Source organism: Anopheles maculipalpis, chromosome 2RL (genome assembly GCF_943734695.1).
Source record: "Anopheles maculipalpis chromosome 2RL, idAnoMacuDA_375_x, whole genome shotgun sequence".
Lineage (NCBI taxonomy): Eukaryota > Metazoa > Arthropoda > Insecta > Diptera > Culicidae > Anopheles > Anopheles maculipalpis.
In genome coordinates this window covers 92707871-92721154 of record NC_064871.1, presented here as the reverse complement: position 1 = coordinate 92721154, position 13284 = coordinate 92707871, and the positions used below count along the sequence as shown (strand labels likewise).

Sequence of the window (13284 nt, the reverse complement as noted above, 5' to 3'; positions counted from 1 at the left end):
TCATGCCATTGTGCGCAGTCTACCGGACGGGGCCATTGTTTTCTCGTACGATTATCCCGTACGCCTTGTTCCCGGGCTACCGTTCCGATGTGCCGTCATTTCCGCCGATGGACAACACATCCTGTGCGCCTCCACCGACAAGAACGGAAAGGATGCGATCGCCGTGTTTAGCGCCGCGACCGGAATCTTTATGCACCGCATTTCGCTGCGTACTTGCAACATTAAGGAAATTGTTTCGCTGCTACCGTTGCCACACAAACCCACCCAGGTGGCGGTTCTGACGAACGAGAAGGGTAGCATTATGGACATCAAGACGAAGAAGCACGTGCGTTCGATCCCGAAATGGAGCGGCACTTGTACAACGGATGGGAAGTTCGGTTTGTACGCACCATCCCGCGGTGGCCTCGAACTGCTGGAGCTTAAGAAGGGTTCGACGGTGAAAACGTTCATCCCGAAGGTGGCCGAAGGTGTGTTTACGGTGATCTGCATGTTCACCTCGACGGACGAGTACGTACTGTACTATCACAGTGGGCGCAAAACGCTGCGAGTATTCCGCACCAACGATGCCGAAATGATTGCCAACTATCGTATGCAGGCGGAACTGACGGCGATCCGAAGTACGTCGGACGGACGCAGCCTGGTGCTCGGTACGGTCGATGGGTGTATCTCCGTGCTTGCCATTGCCGATCCGAAGAAGGATGAAATGCAACAGTTCCTCAAGGAGCTACCGTCACGGGATGCAAATGTAGGCCCCTATGGAAAAAAAACCCGCTTTCAGCAGCAGCAACTAAAATTAATTCTCCCATTTTTTTCTTTCTTCTTCAAAACAGTGGAAGAAAAAGCTCGCAAAACAGAAAGCTTCCGCTCGATTTAAGGCGGCAATGCGTTTAGCCTCGATTTCAACACGCTTCGGTACACCGATGGATGACGATGAGGACGAGGAGGAAGATGATGGGGGTGGTGGTGGCAACGGTGGCAATAACACCGCCAATGGGGATAAAGCAGGAACAAAAGAAACGACCCCGGAACCTACCGTGATAGCAGAGGATGGGGAATAGACTAGAGTTTTGTAGTTGACCGTCAACGTCTGCAGGCGTAGAAGCAACATATCCTTTTTTCAGTAGAGAGAAACGCTTTTTTAGCACAATTTAGCAAAAACGGCACGACAGTTTAGGCTGTTTCTCTTGAAACTATCGCATCCTGCAGCGTAACGGTCCTTTTTTCATGTACTTAAGATCAACAAGTTGTTCCATATTGCAAAAAATAAATTCACATGTTAAACTATTGCTGGTGCGTGTTTATCCGGGACTTTAACCGATTAGAAGTGTTGACCGTAGAAGTGGAGATGCTTTTTCTAGGCTCGACCAGGAGTACTTCCTACCAGTGGATCCGCGTATCTACTAACAACGTGTTGGGTCGACGGGTGTCACCAGTTTCGCTAGGGTCGGAGAATTAACCTTCATTCCTGGACTAACCAGGAGAAGTTTTAGACGCGGAACTGAGTTCAACCAGCGACGATTCCCACTGCTTCTTCCAACGGAGCGGGAAAGCACTTCTACACTGTGGGACCGACATCCATAGGGAAGGTAAAGGGGAAACTTCTCTCGAATCTGAAAGAGATCCTTCCAAACAATTGCAGCAGAGCTGCTGTATAATGATCCTCGCCGATGTAGAAAATCATGAATCTGATCTTCTGAGGAACTAGTTCCAACAATTCTCATTTGCTTCTAACTCTAACCTTACTCTGGGATAGCTCAGCAAGCCCTCGTAAAAGACATTGCAGAGTGTTGTTCAGAGAAAAGCTGAACGTCCTGTCAATAAAATTGCTCCATCATATCTAGGTTTGACGGCTCGTTTCTATTCTAGAATACTGATCCTTTCCGTTTATTGCTTCCAGAGGACTAGTATGTTCAAACTTCTAATCGATTCTCAAGAAACTCGGCTCAGTGCTGCATTTCTTCAACATATTGTTGTTTGGATGTTCATGCGTAGGCTCGACTCCACCTGATCCACCTATCTAACAAACTGTCCTCCTCAATGGTGATGATCGTTGGTGCTTGTAGACTAATGATCGCTCTGGTTATATGGTCAACTGATCCTCTACTTCCGAGTAAGGGGTGAAACTCTAACTTAACTACTCCTTAATTAAATGTTAGCCTAATTATCGGATGAATATCGACAAAAGCAAAACCACCATTTTACATGAATTAATATTATTCAAATATAGTTTTTTTTTGTTTTTATTTTTTAATTTCATCAGGTTAAGCAATTCTTGTGAGACTGTTTACTGTGTGTGTTGAATGCTATCCGTTCGTATATTGCCTCTCACGCTCTCTTTCTCTCTATCTCTCTCTCTCTCTCTCTCTGGTCCTGCTCTCCTTACTCCCAAGAGACATTGGTTTTTTTAATTGATTTCGGTACCATCACAACACAGGAACGTCGAATTTTGTTTTGTGTAATCTGATCTAATACAATACAAAGAGAGATAACACAAAAAAATGTCTCCTTTGTACACACTGCTTTCTGCAGCTCATTTCACTAATTCTTGCTATGTCTCCTCTACTGACAAAAAAAAAAAATAACCAAAACAAACCGTCTTTTACAAGCGCATTCAAACTGGCGTGGCAAAAGTTACAGATTAACGTGTACAATTATAGTAGGTCATGGAGTGCAGAGCGTATGGTGGTAGTAAACGCGCACGCGCACAACTGTGTTCAACAAAAACGTAACAAATCCCTACCGCAAGTGGGTTTAACTTGGTTGCTGAAAGGCTTAACTAGCGCTTGTGCGCTCGGTACGCCTGTTTGGTGTATATGTGTATATTCAGATTTTTCACATTTTTGTTTGCTAATATAATTTCCGTTCGTTCGGGAGGTGAAAGTTTTAAGTAATGTGTTGTGTATATATAATCCGCAAGTCTTTTTTAGCATACCGTTGAAAACGGATGATTGATGAATGTATGTATGTAGTAGCAGTATTTTGTAGTTCTGTATTATTCGATAAAAAAAAAAACAAGGTACTATATTTTTAACGTTCGTTTCGCGAGAAGGCATACATTCAAAATCAAGACCAACATTATACCTCGGGTTTACGAGCGCCACCACGAATGTATTACGCCTAAGAATAATTTAAAAACACCGTTTTCAAAGTAACCTAACTCAGTTAACCTGTTGAAATGGATAAAAATGGACTTACAGCTATTAACACGTGTGTTTGTTTTGCTAGTAGTGTATGGATATCGGTGTGTATGTGTGTGTGTGTGCTCCAAACAGATGTACTAAGGAACCCGCCAAAATAAAAGCACAGGATACTTAGAGCCAAAATGATGTGTTAGTATTGGTGACACAAACTTAAAATCCTCTAACAAAAACACACAAACACACTTTTGATCGTTCAGTCGTAAAACCCAACTAATAAAACTGGGAATCTTTTCTTTTTCTTACTTTTTGCAGCGGGGAGGAGGTAAATCGCATCTTGGATGCTGCTGTGTCCTCGATTATCGATTGTGCGCTAAGAGGGAGGGGAGTTGGGTGGTGGGTAAATATGGGCAATGGGAGAAATTTAATTGGATGAGTATTTCCGTTTCCGTGCAATATATTCGCGCGTGTGTGTATGTGTCCTCAACTTCAAAGAGAAAGAGAGAGTGGCACAGATTTAATATCGGTTTGCTGAATTTAACAAAAGGGGGCGCGAAGTCGCTTTTCGCGACCTAACCTGTAGAACTCCTAACGAAACATGTTTATGCTAATCCCTACCTGTCGCGATTGGATTACACTATATCTGACACACACGCACACAAACCCACGCTAGAGACTCTTTTGCATCCACAGCAAGGGACAGCTCACTTGTGCTGCTTGAGCTGTTCCAGCTTTTGCTGCAACAGCTCGCGACGCTGTGAAGTCATGCCACCGCCAACGGGTGTTCCGGTAAGGGTGGTCTCGTGCCCCTCCAGTCCGCGACGAATGCTGAACTTGCTGCCCTGCATTTGGTTAAGATTCAGATTCTCGTCCGTAATAATACCACCGGGTACCGTCGTCGTGCTGCCGCCGAGCGTCGTTCCCGTCCCGTCTATCGACAGCTGTGTGCCGGTTGCGCCGACGATGCTCCCGCGATTTGGCTGTCCGACGGTAGTCTTTTTCTAAAACATTAAACCATCGGTCATTAGTAGAGCACACAGAAATACATATTTATAATCTTATTTTCACAAATATGTCAAACAGAAAATGACGGCAACATTAGGCCTTAAAGTTCTTCTCTTCAGCGTACGATTCTTTTCACTTGAATTTATGTGGTTCAGTAAACTGGCCAAGAGGTTTAGTCGATTGTGAGATGGAAGCTACTTTCTTTCCTTATTAACAGTCATCCTTCCTTTTCGAATTGGTCTGGAACGAACGTGTACAGGAGGGAATCATCAACATCGTTGTACATTCAATCCTGCATTCGAAGGTACGTTCTAGTGGCGGTTAAAAGTACAATCAACAACGGTACGAGGCCAACGATTGCCTTCAATAAGTAAATGTTTAAACGAAAAACCAGATTACAAAGCAAATCCTCCATCCAATCCAAGTAGTTCACTTCATCTGCACATATGCGTCTTTCGCGCCACGTTCTCGTTTAAAGCCATCCAAGGAAACACTTACCGTTAGATAATTGAGTCGTGCCATCCAAAATTCGGGATTTTGTTTGTTTTCTGGACCACCTGGAGAAACAAAAATATAAAACATGAATTTATTATTGTGTCTTATATACGCCAATAATGTAAGACCACTTTTATATCCGCTTTTCAAAAAGCTAAGCAGCTTGTCTTATTTTTTTGGCGATCACTGTAAGCCTGACTTGTCACTGCCAGACTAGGGTTTTTCCATATCTTGCGAATGTGACGACATACCTTTACTACCATCGGCGCCACTTTCAACGCTCGCATTGATGGCAATATACTTCTGGTATTCGGAACCAACCACCGGACCGTTACCATCCCCATCACCACCACCGATCATACTGCTGCGCGTACCGCCATGGTTGTTATTGTCGCTGTTAAGTGCATTGTTCTGTGCGGTAACCATCATGCCACCGGTGCTTGATCGTAACGAACCACCACCGCCCGCTTCACCATCTCCAGCCACCGTACCACCGGTTGCATCCTTGTTGATGTTCTTCAGAATGCGCAACACGTACGAGTGTAGCTCCGAACGTGTCGGTATCGTATTCAAATGCTGCAGTATAGCGTTACCCTTAATTTTCGTCATATTGTGAATGATCGTTTTCACCGTTCGGAGCGGCATATCGGATGGGCGCGATTGCCACCAGGTCGACGGGAGGGCAAGCATAAATTCGTGCACTTCCAGCAGCACAGCCTCATAGTCTAGCTCGGCCAACCGATCCGGTATGACCTTCACGTTGCGCCAGATGCACTTCATCTGCAGATCGGTAAACTTTGGCAAGCAACTAGTCTGGCAGGATTCCTTCAGCAAGCGGATGAGTGCACAGTTCATGTACGTGAAGTTGGTACGGTCCAGTATCTTTAGACAGATGCCATTTACCACCTTGACGAACTGTGCATCGTCGATACCGGTTACCAGCCGGTTGTCCGCCATCAGTCCCAGCAGCACGGAGATTATGTTTTTAATGGACACTATCGATAGATGCTTGCCGAGCGATTTGGAGGCGAAAAACATGAAGATGCTGTGGAGCAATGGTTGATATATGTTCATCGATTCGGCGATCGGTTTTTGCTGGATGTTCTGAAATGGATTTGAAAATGGGTGTAGAAGTTTAGTTGATGCACAGTGCTGGACAACTATCGGGGTCATACCTTAAATTGCTGCAGTACGTGCTGTATGTACATCTCTTCATAGCCTCGCAGCACGGCCTGTTTCTCCGGCGATTGCATGATATCGGTTAGCTCGTTTAAGGCGGCATGTGCAGCAAAACTGTCCGTGTTTCCAATTCCACGAATAATGCGCACCAAATTCTGATCCATCTTCGGGAGAGCATCGGTCAAACTGCAAAGAAATTATCAGAAGAAAAATAATAGAATGTTTTGTAAACTTTGCTCAGTACATTGTTAATTGAGAACCAATCTATTACGTCTATGTTTCTAAAACTACACAAATTCAAGAAGAGTTCCATCAATTTCCTAATACCTTGGTACGACGGGAGGAGCAGGTTTCGGTTTGGGTATCAGGCCGCTACCATCGAGCGGTGGTCGAATACTGGACACCGTCGTCGTCGTCGTCGTCGTGGCTGTCGTGGGACGATGATGAACGGGCGATTCACCAGGTCCACCGCCAGCTGTCGATAGCAACAGGTTACGTTGGGTAAGCTGGCGGAATTTCTCCTCCGGATATGATACGCCATTCACCGCAAACACGGTCAGCTCGTCGTAGATGAAGGAATCATCCATCGGGCTTAGGACGGTTTTGCCGAGATCGTCGGCCTTCACCCAGTTCCGTTCGATATCCGCTATCACATTCTCGTCCAGCTTGAACGGACCCTTCACAACGCGCGGCTGTGGAAGCTCGGGTACAATGATTCTACAATAGGCAAGGAAATAATACCCCAACACCCGCAAGTTTAGTTACTGCTACTTAGAAGAATGTTGTTTTACAGAAGTATATAAGACATCCACACTCCAGAAACAGAGACACAAAGACACACAGTAAGGGGGAAAAAACTCACTTCATTGGTACGGCCACCGGGTCCGCATGCGTCGGTATCAGCGTTTCGTCCTCATCCATCGCTTCATCCACATCCCTCACCGGATGTACCGTCACCTCCTGCGCAACGGGCACAATGCTTTCCTTTGCCACAATCGTAATGTCAGCTCCCGGTACACCGGTCACACCGGGGGGCAGCTTCTTGCCCGGAAGTACCGACGCCTTCTTCGATCGCTTTATACGCTCATCCAACATCGAAAGATCCTTGTCGGAAAGCTGGCCGATCAGTTTGTAGATCTTCTCGCCGGTTAAAAAGTAAGCCTGCACAACTGCATTTAACGCCGCATTGCGCACCGCATTGTCCCGGTCGGATATGTGGCGAGCGATTTCCTTCAGCGCAACCGGTTGCGATGGCTGACAGACGGTTAGGCCGTACGTTTCAATCAGATAACCGAGCTCGTCCAAACATTCCGCACGCTGGCGCGCATTTTTCGATTTCAGTGCGTCCATGATAAAAACGAACACTTTCGAGAATGGGTAAAGCAGGCAGATCTGGCGGAGAAGCGTTCGCACACCATTCCGGACGACATCTTTCGGATCACCGATCTTTATCAGAAGATGCGGTACGAACGAGCTACCTTCGATGTCTGCCAGCATATACTGCCGATCGACGAGTCGTTGAAAGACCTGATTCAAATACTCTAGGCCCTTCAGCAGTACGGATGGATTTGTGTCGTAGAAGCGTAGCGAGAGCCACTTCATCACTAGGTCCAGGTTACAGATAAGTGCTTCCTCGTTCGTTGCCAAATCTTCCATCAGCGCATCAATCACCTTCAGATGGTAGCGGAAGTCGTCGTGAAACATGTTTACCATAAGTGCTTTGTTGACGTTGGCCGTTTGCATCTGCTCCTTCAGCAGTTCGTAGAACTCTTCCCGGGGTGTGGTAAATGTCCATTTCAACACTTTTAGTTTCTGTTCGTCAACAAACCGTTGCTTTTTGAGCCCGTTTACAGCGAGCAAAGGTGCTAAGGAGTCGGCATCCTCTTCCTTCTTGCGGGATGATGAGGTGCCTCCTCCACTGCCAGCACTGCCAACACCCGATCCACCACCAGCACCGCCGGACTTGTCGGAACCGGCCGATCCTGGTCCGATTCGACCACCGGCAGCAGCAGCTCCACCAGCCGATTTCGGTGTCTTAAGCTTTAGTCCACCCTTGCTTGGAGGCGCTTCTTCCGGTGGTGGTGCAGCCTTTGCAGGGGGTAGCTGCTTCACAGGGAGATTGGGCCGGGCCTTATCAAGTGCAGCCTGTATGTCTTTCTTCGAGATTGGCTTCTGCTTGTCCAGTGCTTTCACCATTGCATCATACCCCATGTGGATCATCACCCCAAGGATAGCGTCGTTAGCGTTTTTGCGCACATCCGCACTCCGATCGGTAATATGCGTGTACAGATGGGGCAGTATGGCCAGCAGCTCGTCTTTCGGGATGCTTTTCGTAGGCATGTTGGGTAGTTTCTCAGCCAACCACGCGTAAAGTTCGGTTCGCAGCGCCGGACTACCAGTCTTGAGCGCATCGGCAATCATTTCACCATCGAAAAAATCCTTATAACCAGCCTGCTCGCCCCACGTATTGATACACGTTAGACAGGCGCTTCGGATGAAGCTTTTACCATCGCCGAGTCCTTTGAGAAAGCCGGGGAAAAACGCCCGCACATACTGCCGACAAGGAGGACCCATCGCAATCGCGATTTGCTGACAGATTTCCACCGAAGTTTGCGCTATCTTTGCATTACTGTCAACTAGCCGCTGTGCCAGCACCTGCGGCAAATCCCCAAGCGTTGGTTTGATAAGCTTTGCCTCGGCAATAATTGTTTGCAACCGTACCAAACCTTCGTTCCGTGTTTTCCAATTTTTGTCCGATAGTTCCGTTAGTAGCGCTTCCGTAATTTGCCCAGAAATGTCGATCCGGGGTAGAAGATCGTTCACGTTCACCATCGGAGCGGACTCTTCCTCGGCACCACCCCCACCCCCATCCTCGTCCTCGTCATCTCCCCCTGCGGATCCTGATTTCGCGGTTGCTCCACGAGTTGGCGGTGGTGGCTTCTGTCCTGCACAACGCTCAAATTCGGCCATAATTTGTTGCTTTAGGGCAGGTTTTTCACTGTCGAAAAACATTGTCAACGGTTGGCCCATGAAAAGGTACATCGTGCCCAACAGTGCAATGCCAGCGGTACGCACAGCAGGATTTATACTCTGCACCGCCTTTCGAGCACTTTCGAGCAGGCCTTTCGCTTCGACTTGAAATCCGAACTCGCGCAGCGCAGTCGCTACCCACACGAGTACCTCCTGCTGCACTTTGGGAGATTTTTGCTGCTCGAACGCAAACTCCATTACGCGCTGGACGGTGTAATCTAACCGTGCGCCACCTTCTGCGATCGCGGTCAACAAAGCTGCCGCAGCGGAACCATTTTTAGCATCGCCCAGCTTCTCCGTCACATCCGTTAGCAGGTAATCGGCCGTGGTGGTGGTAATGCCGAAACGTTCCACAACAGTACGCGCCGTGTCTAGCTTTCCTTTCAGCACCTGAAAGTTGGTATCCTTAAAGCCCGGTTTTTTGCCCAACGAGCGTAGCAATATTTGTGACAAGCCCGGTTTCGAGTCGAGGCCAGCGATGGCTCCGGCAAAGGACTCAACGGCACTGAGACGTGTTTTCCAGTTCGCATCCACCAGTCCACCGAGAGCGTCGGGTGGAAGCATTTCACTCGCTCGCTCGTCGATTTCTTCCTGTGAGAGATCTTTCTCCGTGTTTGGAGCGGATGAAGCAGATGAGCCCGCTTTAGCCCCCGCACCGGCCCTTCCACCCAGAGAGCTTCCGGTAGCACTTTTCTTCAGACCTCCGCCCCCGGAAACTACCTTCTTAACGACGGTTGCTGCCGTTGCTGGACGCTGAACAGCTCCTGCGCTGGCTCCAACTTTTGTCTCCGATGGTGCCTTCTTGATGGCCGTAACCGCCTTAGCTGGTGCCGTTGCTGGGCGTTCTTTACGAGCGGCCGGAATCTTGACCGTAATGACAGCACGCTCGCAGCATTCCTTTATTTTAGCCATCTTCAGTGCGTCCACATCGGTTAGGTACGGGCCGATCGTTTTCTCACCCACTAGCTTCATGGCGGTACCGATCGCATCGGCCGCCGCATCTCTTACAGCCGGATCGGGTTCATTTACCGTCTTTAGTAGTGCCGCTATTAAAGGTTTAAGGATTTTCTTCGATAGCGCCGTGGGTAGGGTTTTGGTGAATGAACGGGCGAGGAAGGAGGCAGTTTCCATTTTGACGCTTGGATTTTTATTGCCCAGCGCCTCGAGGACGTCCTCTAGGATAGCTTCCAGTGTGGTGGAGGGGTAGATCGCATCGATCGCATCCCGCAACGCAGTAACGACGTTCGATTTTTTCTCCTTAAACTTTTCAAGTATCGCTGGAACGCAAGCCTACGAAGAAAAAAGGCGATAAAACTAATTACTATTTTGTGCACTCAACGCGAAGGCATTTTGCATCGGTTGTTTAGCTACTTACCCCGGCATACGTGTTGAATTTCTTGCCCAGCCCTTTCGCCAGCATCGCCAAACATTTGCCACCCAGCGCGACCAGCACTACATTCGTGTCCTTTGTGATCACCTTCTTCAGCGCTCGCACCACATCACCATAATCGCCAGGCTGTAGTTTCGGGTTTTGCAGCAACGTTTCCAGCGCTTCCAGAGATTCCTTCCGTTCCTGCCACTTCTTAGCTTCCAGCTTGTCGTAAAAATCTTTAGGCAGCTTCGACAGTATATCGACCGGATCGATCAAATCCATCGGATCAATCTCATCTCCTGCCTCACCACCACCTTCTACCCCATCACCATCATCCTCTCCCTCGGCTCCATCCACCGCTGAAGCTGCAATCTGTTGCTGTTTCTCTTGCTGTGACCGCAAATACCGCACCGGTGTGGCTTTTTCGCTACCAATCTTTTCAAACTCTGTCTCCAGCTCGGCCAACAGTACGGCGGGCAGGGAAGCAATTTGCGACTTGAAAGCTGCCCCAATCCACCGATAAATCTCCACCGTGAGCGCCTTCGATTCATCCCGCACCGTCTTATCGCGATCGCTTAGCAGGGCTGGCAGTCGTTTCACGATCGATTTGATGTTCATTACCTTGTTGCCAAACTCGCGCAACGCGAGCGTAATCGCACTAACACAGGCCGCCACTATTTTGGGATTCTTTTGCTCGGTACCCTTCAGCAGCTCTTCCAGCACGGTTTCCTGCTTTTCGATCTCCACGTACATGAGCGTAATTTGGACTGCCAGCTCTTTCGTTTTGGTTTTCGGTGCACCGATACATTTCGTCACGATGCCACCCATCACCTCGCCGACCGTTTTGCCCGCATTGCCACTGTTCTCCACGAACACGAGCGTCGTCTCGAGACCCTTCTCCTGTGCAACCGCATTGCTGTCGATGACGAACTTCTTGATCAGCCCGAGATACTTATTCCACTCGGGGGACTTTTCGTCGTCGATGGTGCGGAAAAGTTTGGCCGCCTCCTCGTACCCATCGACGCGGGCCTTCCACAGCTTGTGCACGCACCGTTCATCGATCGGTAGCTTCTTGTATTCGGTGTCCTCCTCCATGGTACACGCGTTATGGGTACTTCTCGATTGTTGCTTTTGTTTCACACGTGGAAGTTATTTAATTTTACTAAATTATTCTTCCCACCAAACTTTCGCTGCGCGGGTCACACGTCCCGGCCAATCGCAAACTCGCACTATAAACCCAGATTTACACGTACAGCTAGCGATGGCAGGTCTGGAACGAAAAAGAAAGCAAGAGGGTAAACGGAGAGAAAAGAAAATTAGTTTTTTGCCTTTCTTTTTAATCAAAAATCCGTCACCATCATCAATCTCTCCTAGCAACGGAATAAGAGGCACACCACGATGTATTGGAGAATGACATGCTTTGTGCTAGCAGGAAATTGGGGGCCTTTCTCGTTTTCTTTTCCCAGTACCCAGTATGCTGCTGCTGCTCGGCGCCGACGGGTTGGATAGGAAGGAGAAAATAACGCACTAAAGCAGTGTTGTTCTTAATGATTATTTTTGGAAGAGTCATACGTATGAATCTTAATTGAAGAGTTATTTACATCAAGAATAGACACGCAAAAGACGAGACAAAGAGACAACAAGGAGAGATGGATAAGCAGTACAACAAATCTTTAGAGATTCATGAATCTTTCATGAAACATGAACAGATACACCCAACACTACACAAAAGCCACCCAGCCAACGAACCTAAAACTTTCTCCTCTTCGATGATTCGACAGCACTCTGTCAACAGGACAGGCCTGACTGTCCAAGACGAGCCACCTAAAAAGCCGTTTGTTAAGCAAGGTGTTCCGCCCCGGATTGCCTTCACCGGAAAGCAAAATCCATTTTAATCGAGACGAACGTAGATCCGATGCCTTTTGTATGGCTGGATTTGATGGTCGCACCAAATCTAGAATCATAGTAGGCGCACGACGCGCGTCGTCAAGTTCATGCTGTATATCGATTTTACCGTCGCAGCAGCAGCAGCAGCAACACACCACCTTGAACACACAGTTTCACTTCCGAAAGGCGCGCTCACTTTATACGCTTTTCCTGCGTTTCGATGCCCCAATGGTGACGATCGAGCATTGAATTCCAAATCTTTTCCAACTCATCCTCACCTGGTGCGTACCCATTGGGTGGGTTGAACCCGATTTTAGCCTATTTTCGATGCAATTTCCACAGACGGAAGATCCAGCCTGCCAGCAGGAAAACACCATTGCACTGCTCTCTAGCGCTAGCTCGCTCGTTCGCTCCCTAGCTCTCTCTCTCTCTCTTTAACTCTACTCTGTGCTCTCTTTGCTCGGTAAAAATGGTTCAAAAATCGGAACGGATCTGCCGTAAAAGCTCGCGGCGCATTTTCCTCTTTTTTCCGCCTTCCGGCCCTTCGCACACACGCGCTCCGTCTGCTCTGTGTTTCTTCCGAGGAAATGCACAAGAGGGTACAGGCATTTCGTCACTCCTATCTTCATCTCTGTCAATCAGTTGCGGTGGCTTACGAAAACAGAGCGAACGACACCACACCGCGCCGTTTCTCCACCTATTCAACCGCTGAAAAGTGCATTCCTTTTTGTGGTCCCAAACTTACCCAATTATTGCTCCTTCCTGGGATGGTTTGATTACAAGGAGAGCCGTCTTAGCCCAGCCGTAGGATGATTCATTGGAGACAATATTCCAAAACAGTGTCGTTTGCTACAATCAGTGGCAAACTCCAACGAGTTTTACGCGATCCGCGACACAGAATGGCGTTCGACGGGTGCCGCTGCCGCTTCGATTGTGCGATCGGCGCAGTATGGCGTTAGGGTTAAGGCGAAAGACGGAAAACCACCACCCTTCGTTCAGGTTGGTTGAGAATTGTTCACGATAAATGCGGTTTCAAAACACTACCAACAAACAAAACATAAAACGACAATAAAAACGGAAACAATCAGCGCGAAAACGTACACGCACTGCGCGATCTGTAGCGCTTTTGCTTTTTCTGTTCGTTGGCGCAGTGTGTGTGTGTTCCGTTTTCTTCAAACA

The 13284-nt window shown here is 48.1% G+C and overlaps 4 protein-coding genes across 5 annotated transcripts in view; 3 read left to right on the top strand and 1 right to left on the bottom strand.

Annotated features, from left to right (window-relative positions):
- The window catches only part of LOC126568656 (NACHT and WD repeat domain-containing protein 2), a 7494-nt gene extending 6436 nt beyond the window's left edge, over positions 1 to 1058 (top strand). Inside the window, exons 10-11 of the mRNA XM_050225171.1 lie at positions 1 to 745; positions 831 to 1058. The exon at positions 1 to 745 is cut by the window's left edge and continues 908 nt beyond it. Of these exons, the coding sequence (XP_050081128.1) occupies positions 1 to 745; positions 831 to 1058 (973 nt within the window). The remainder of the gene's footprint in view (positions 746 to 830) is intronic.
- LOC126568217 (26S proteasome regulatory subunit 7) overlaps positions 1 to 13284 on the top strand; it is a 277427-nt gene that overhangs the window by 85783 nt on the left and 178360 nt on the right. The window lies entirely within an intron of this gene.
- Positions 1 to 13284, top strand: part of LOC126568448 (uncharacterized) — a 271865-nt gene that overhangs the window by 141272 nt on the left and 117309 nt on the right. The window lies entirely within an intron of this gene.
- Positions 3841 to 11313, bottom strand: LOC126568652 (protein mini spindles). The gene is made up of 7 exons (XM_050225166.1): positions 10222 to 11313; positions 6679 to 10136; positions 6144 to 6533; positions 5813 to 6002; positions 4889 to 5741; positions 4641 to 4699; positions 3841 to 4138 (listed from the first exon to the last, which is right to left on the bottom strand). The coding sequence occupies exons 1-7, from the start codon at positions 11311 to 11313 to the stop codon at positions 3842 to 3844; spliced, it is 6339 nt and encodes a 2112-aa protein (XP_050081123.1). The 3' UTR covers position 3841.

What these genes read in the sequence shown, in the direction of transcription:
- LOC126568652 (XM_050225166.1), bottom strand. Translation starts at nt 11,313, where the DNA reads ATGGAGGAGGACACCGAATACAAGAAGCTACCGATCGATGAACGGTGC. An exon ending in CCGGTGGCCGTACCAATGAA is followed by an intron (nt 6,534 to 6,678) that starts GTGAGTTTTTTC and finishes TGCCTATTGTAG; the next exon opens with AATCATTGTACCCGAGCTTC. An exon ending in GCTCCTCCCGTCGTACCAAG is followed by an intron (nt 6,003 to 6,143) that starts GTATTAGGAAAT and finishes ATTTCTTTGCAG; the next exon opens with TTTGACCGATGCTCTCCCGA.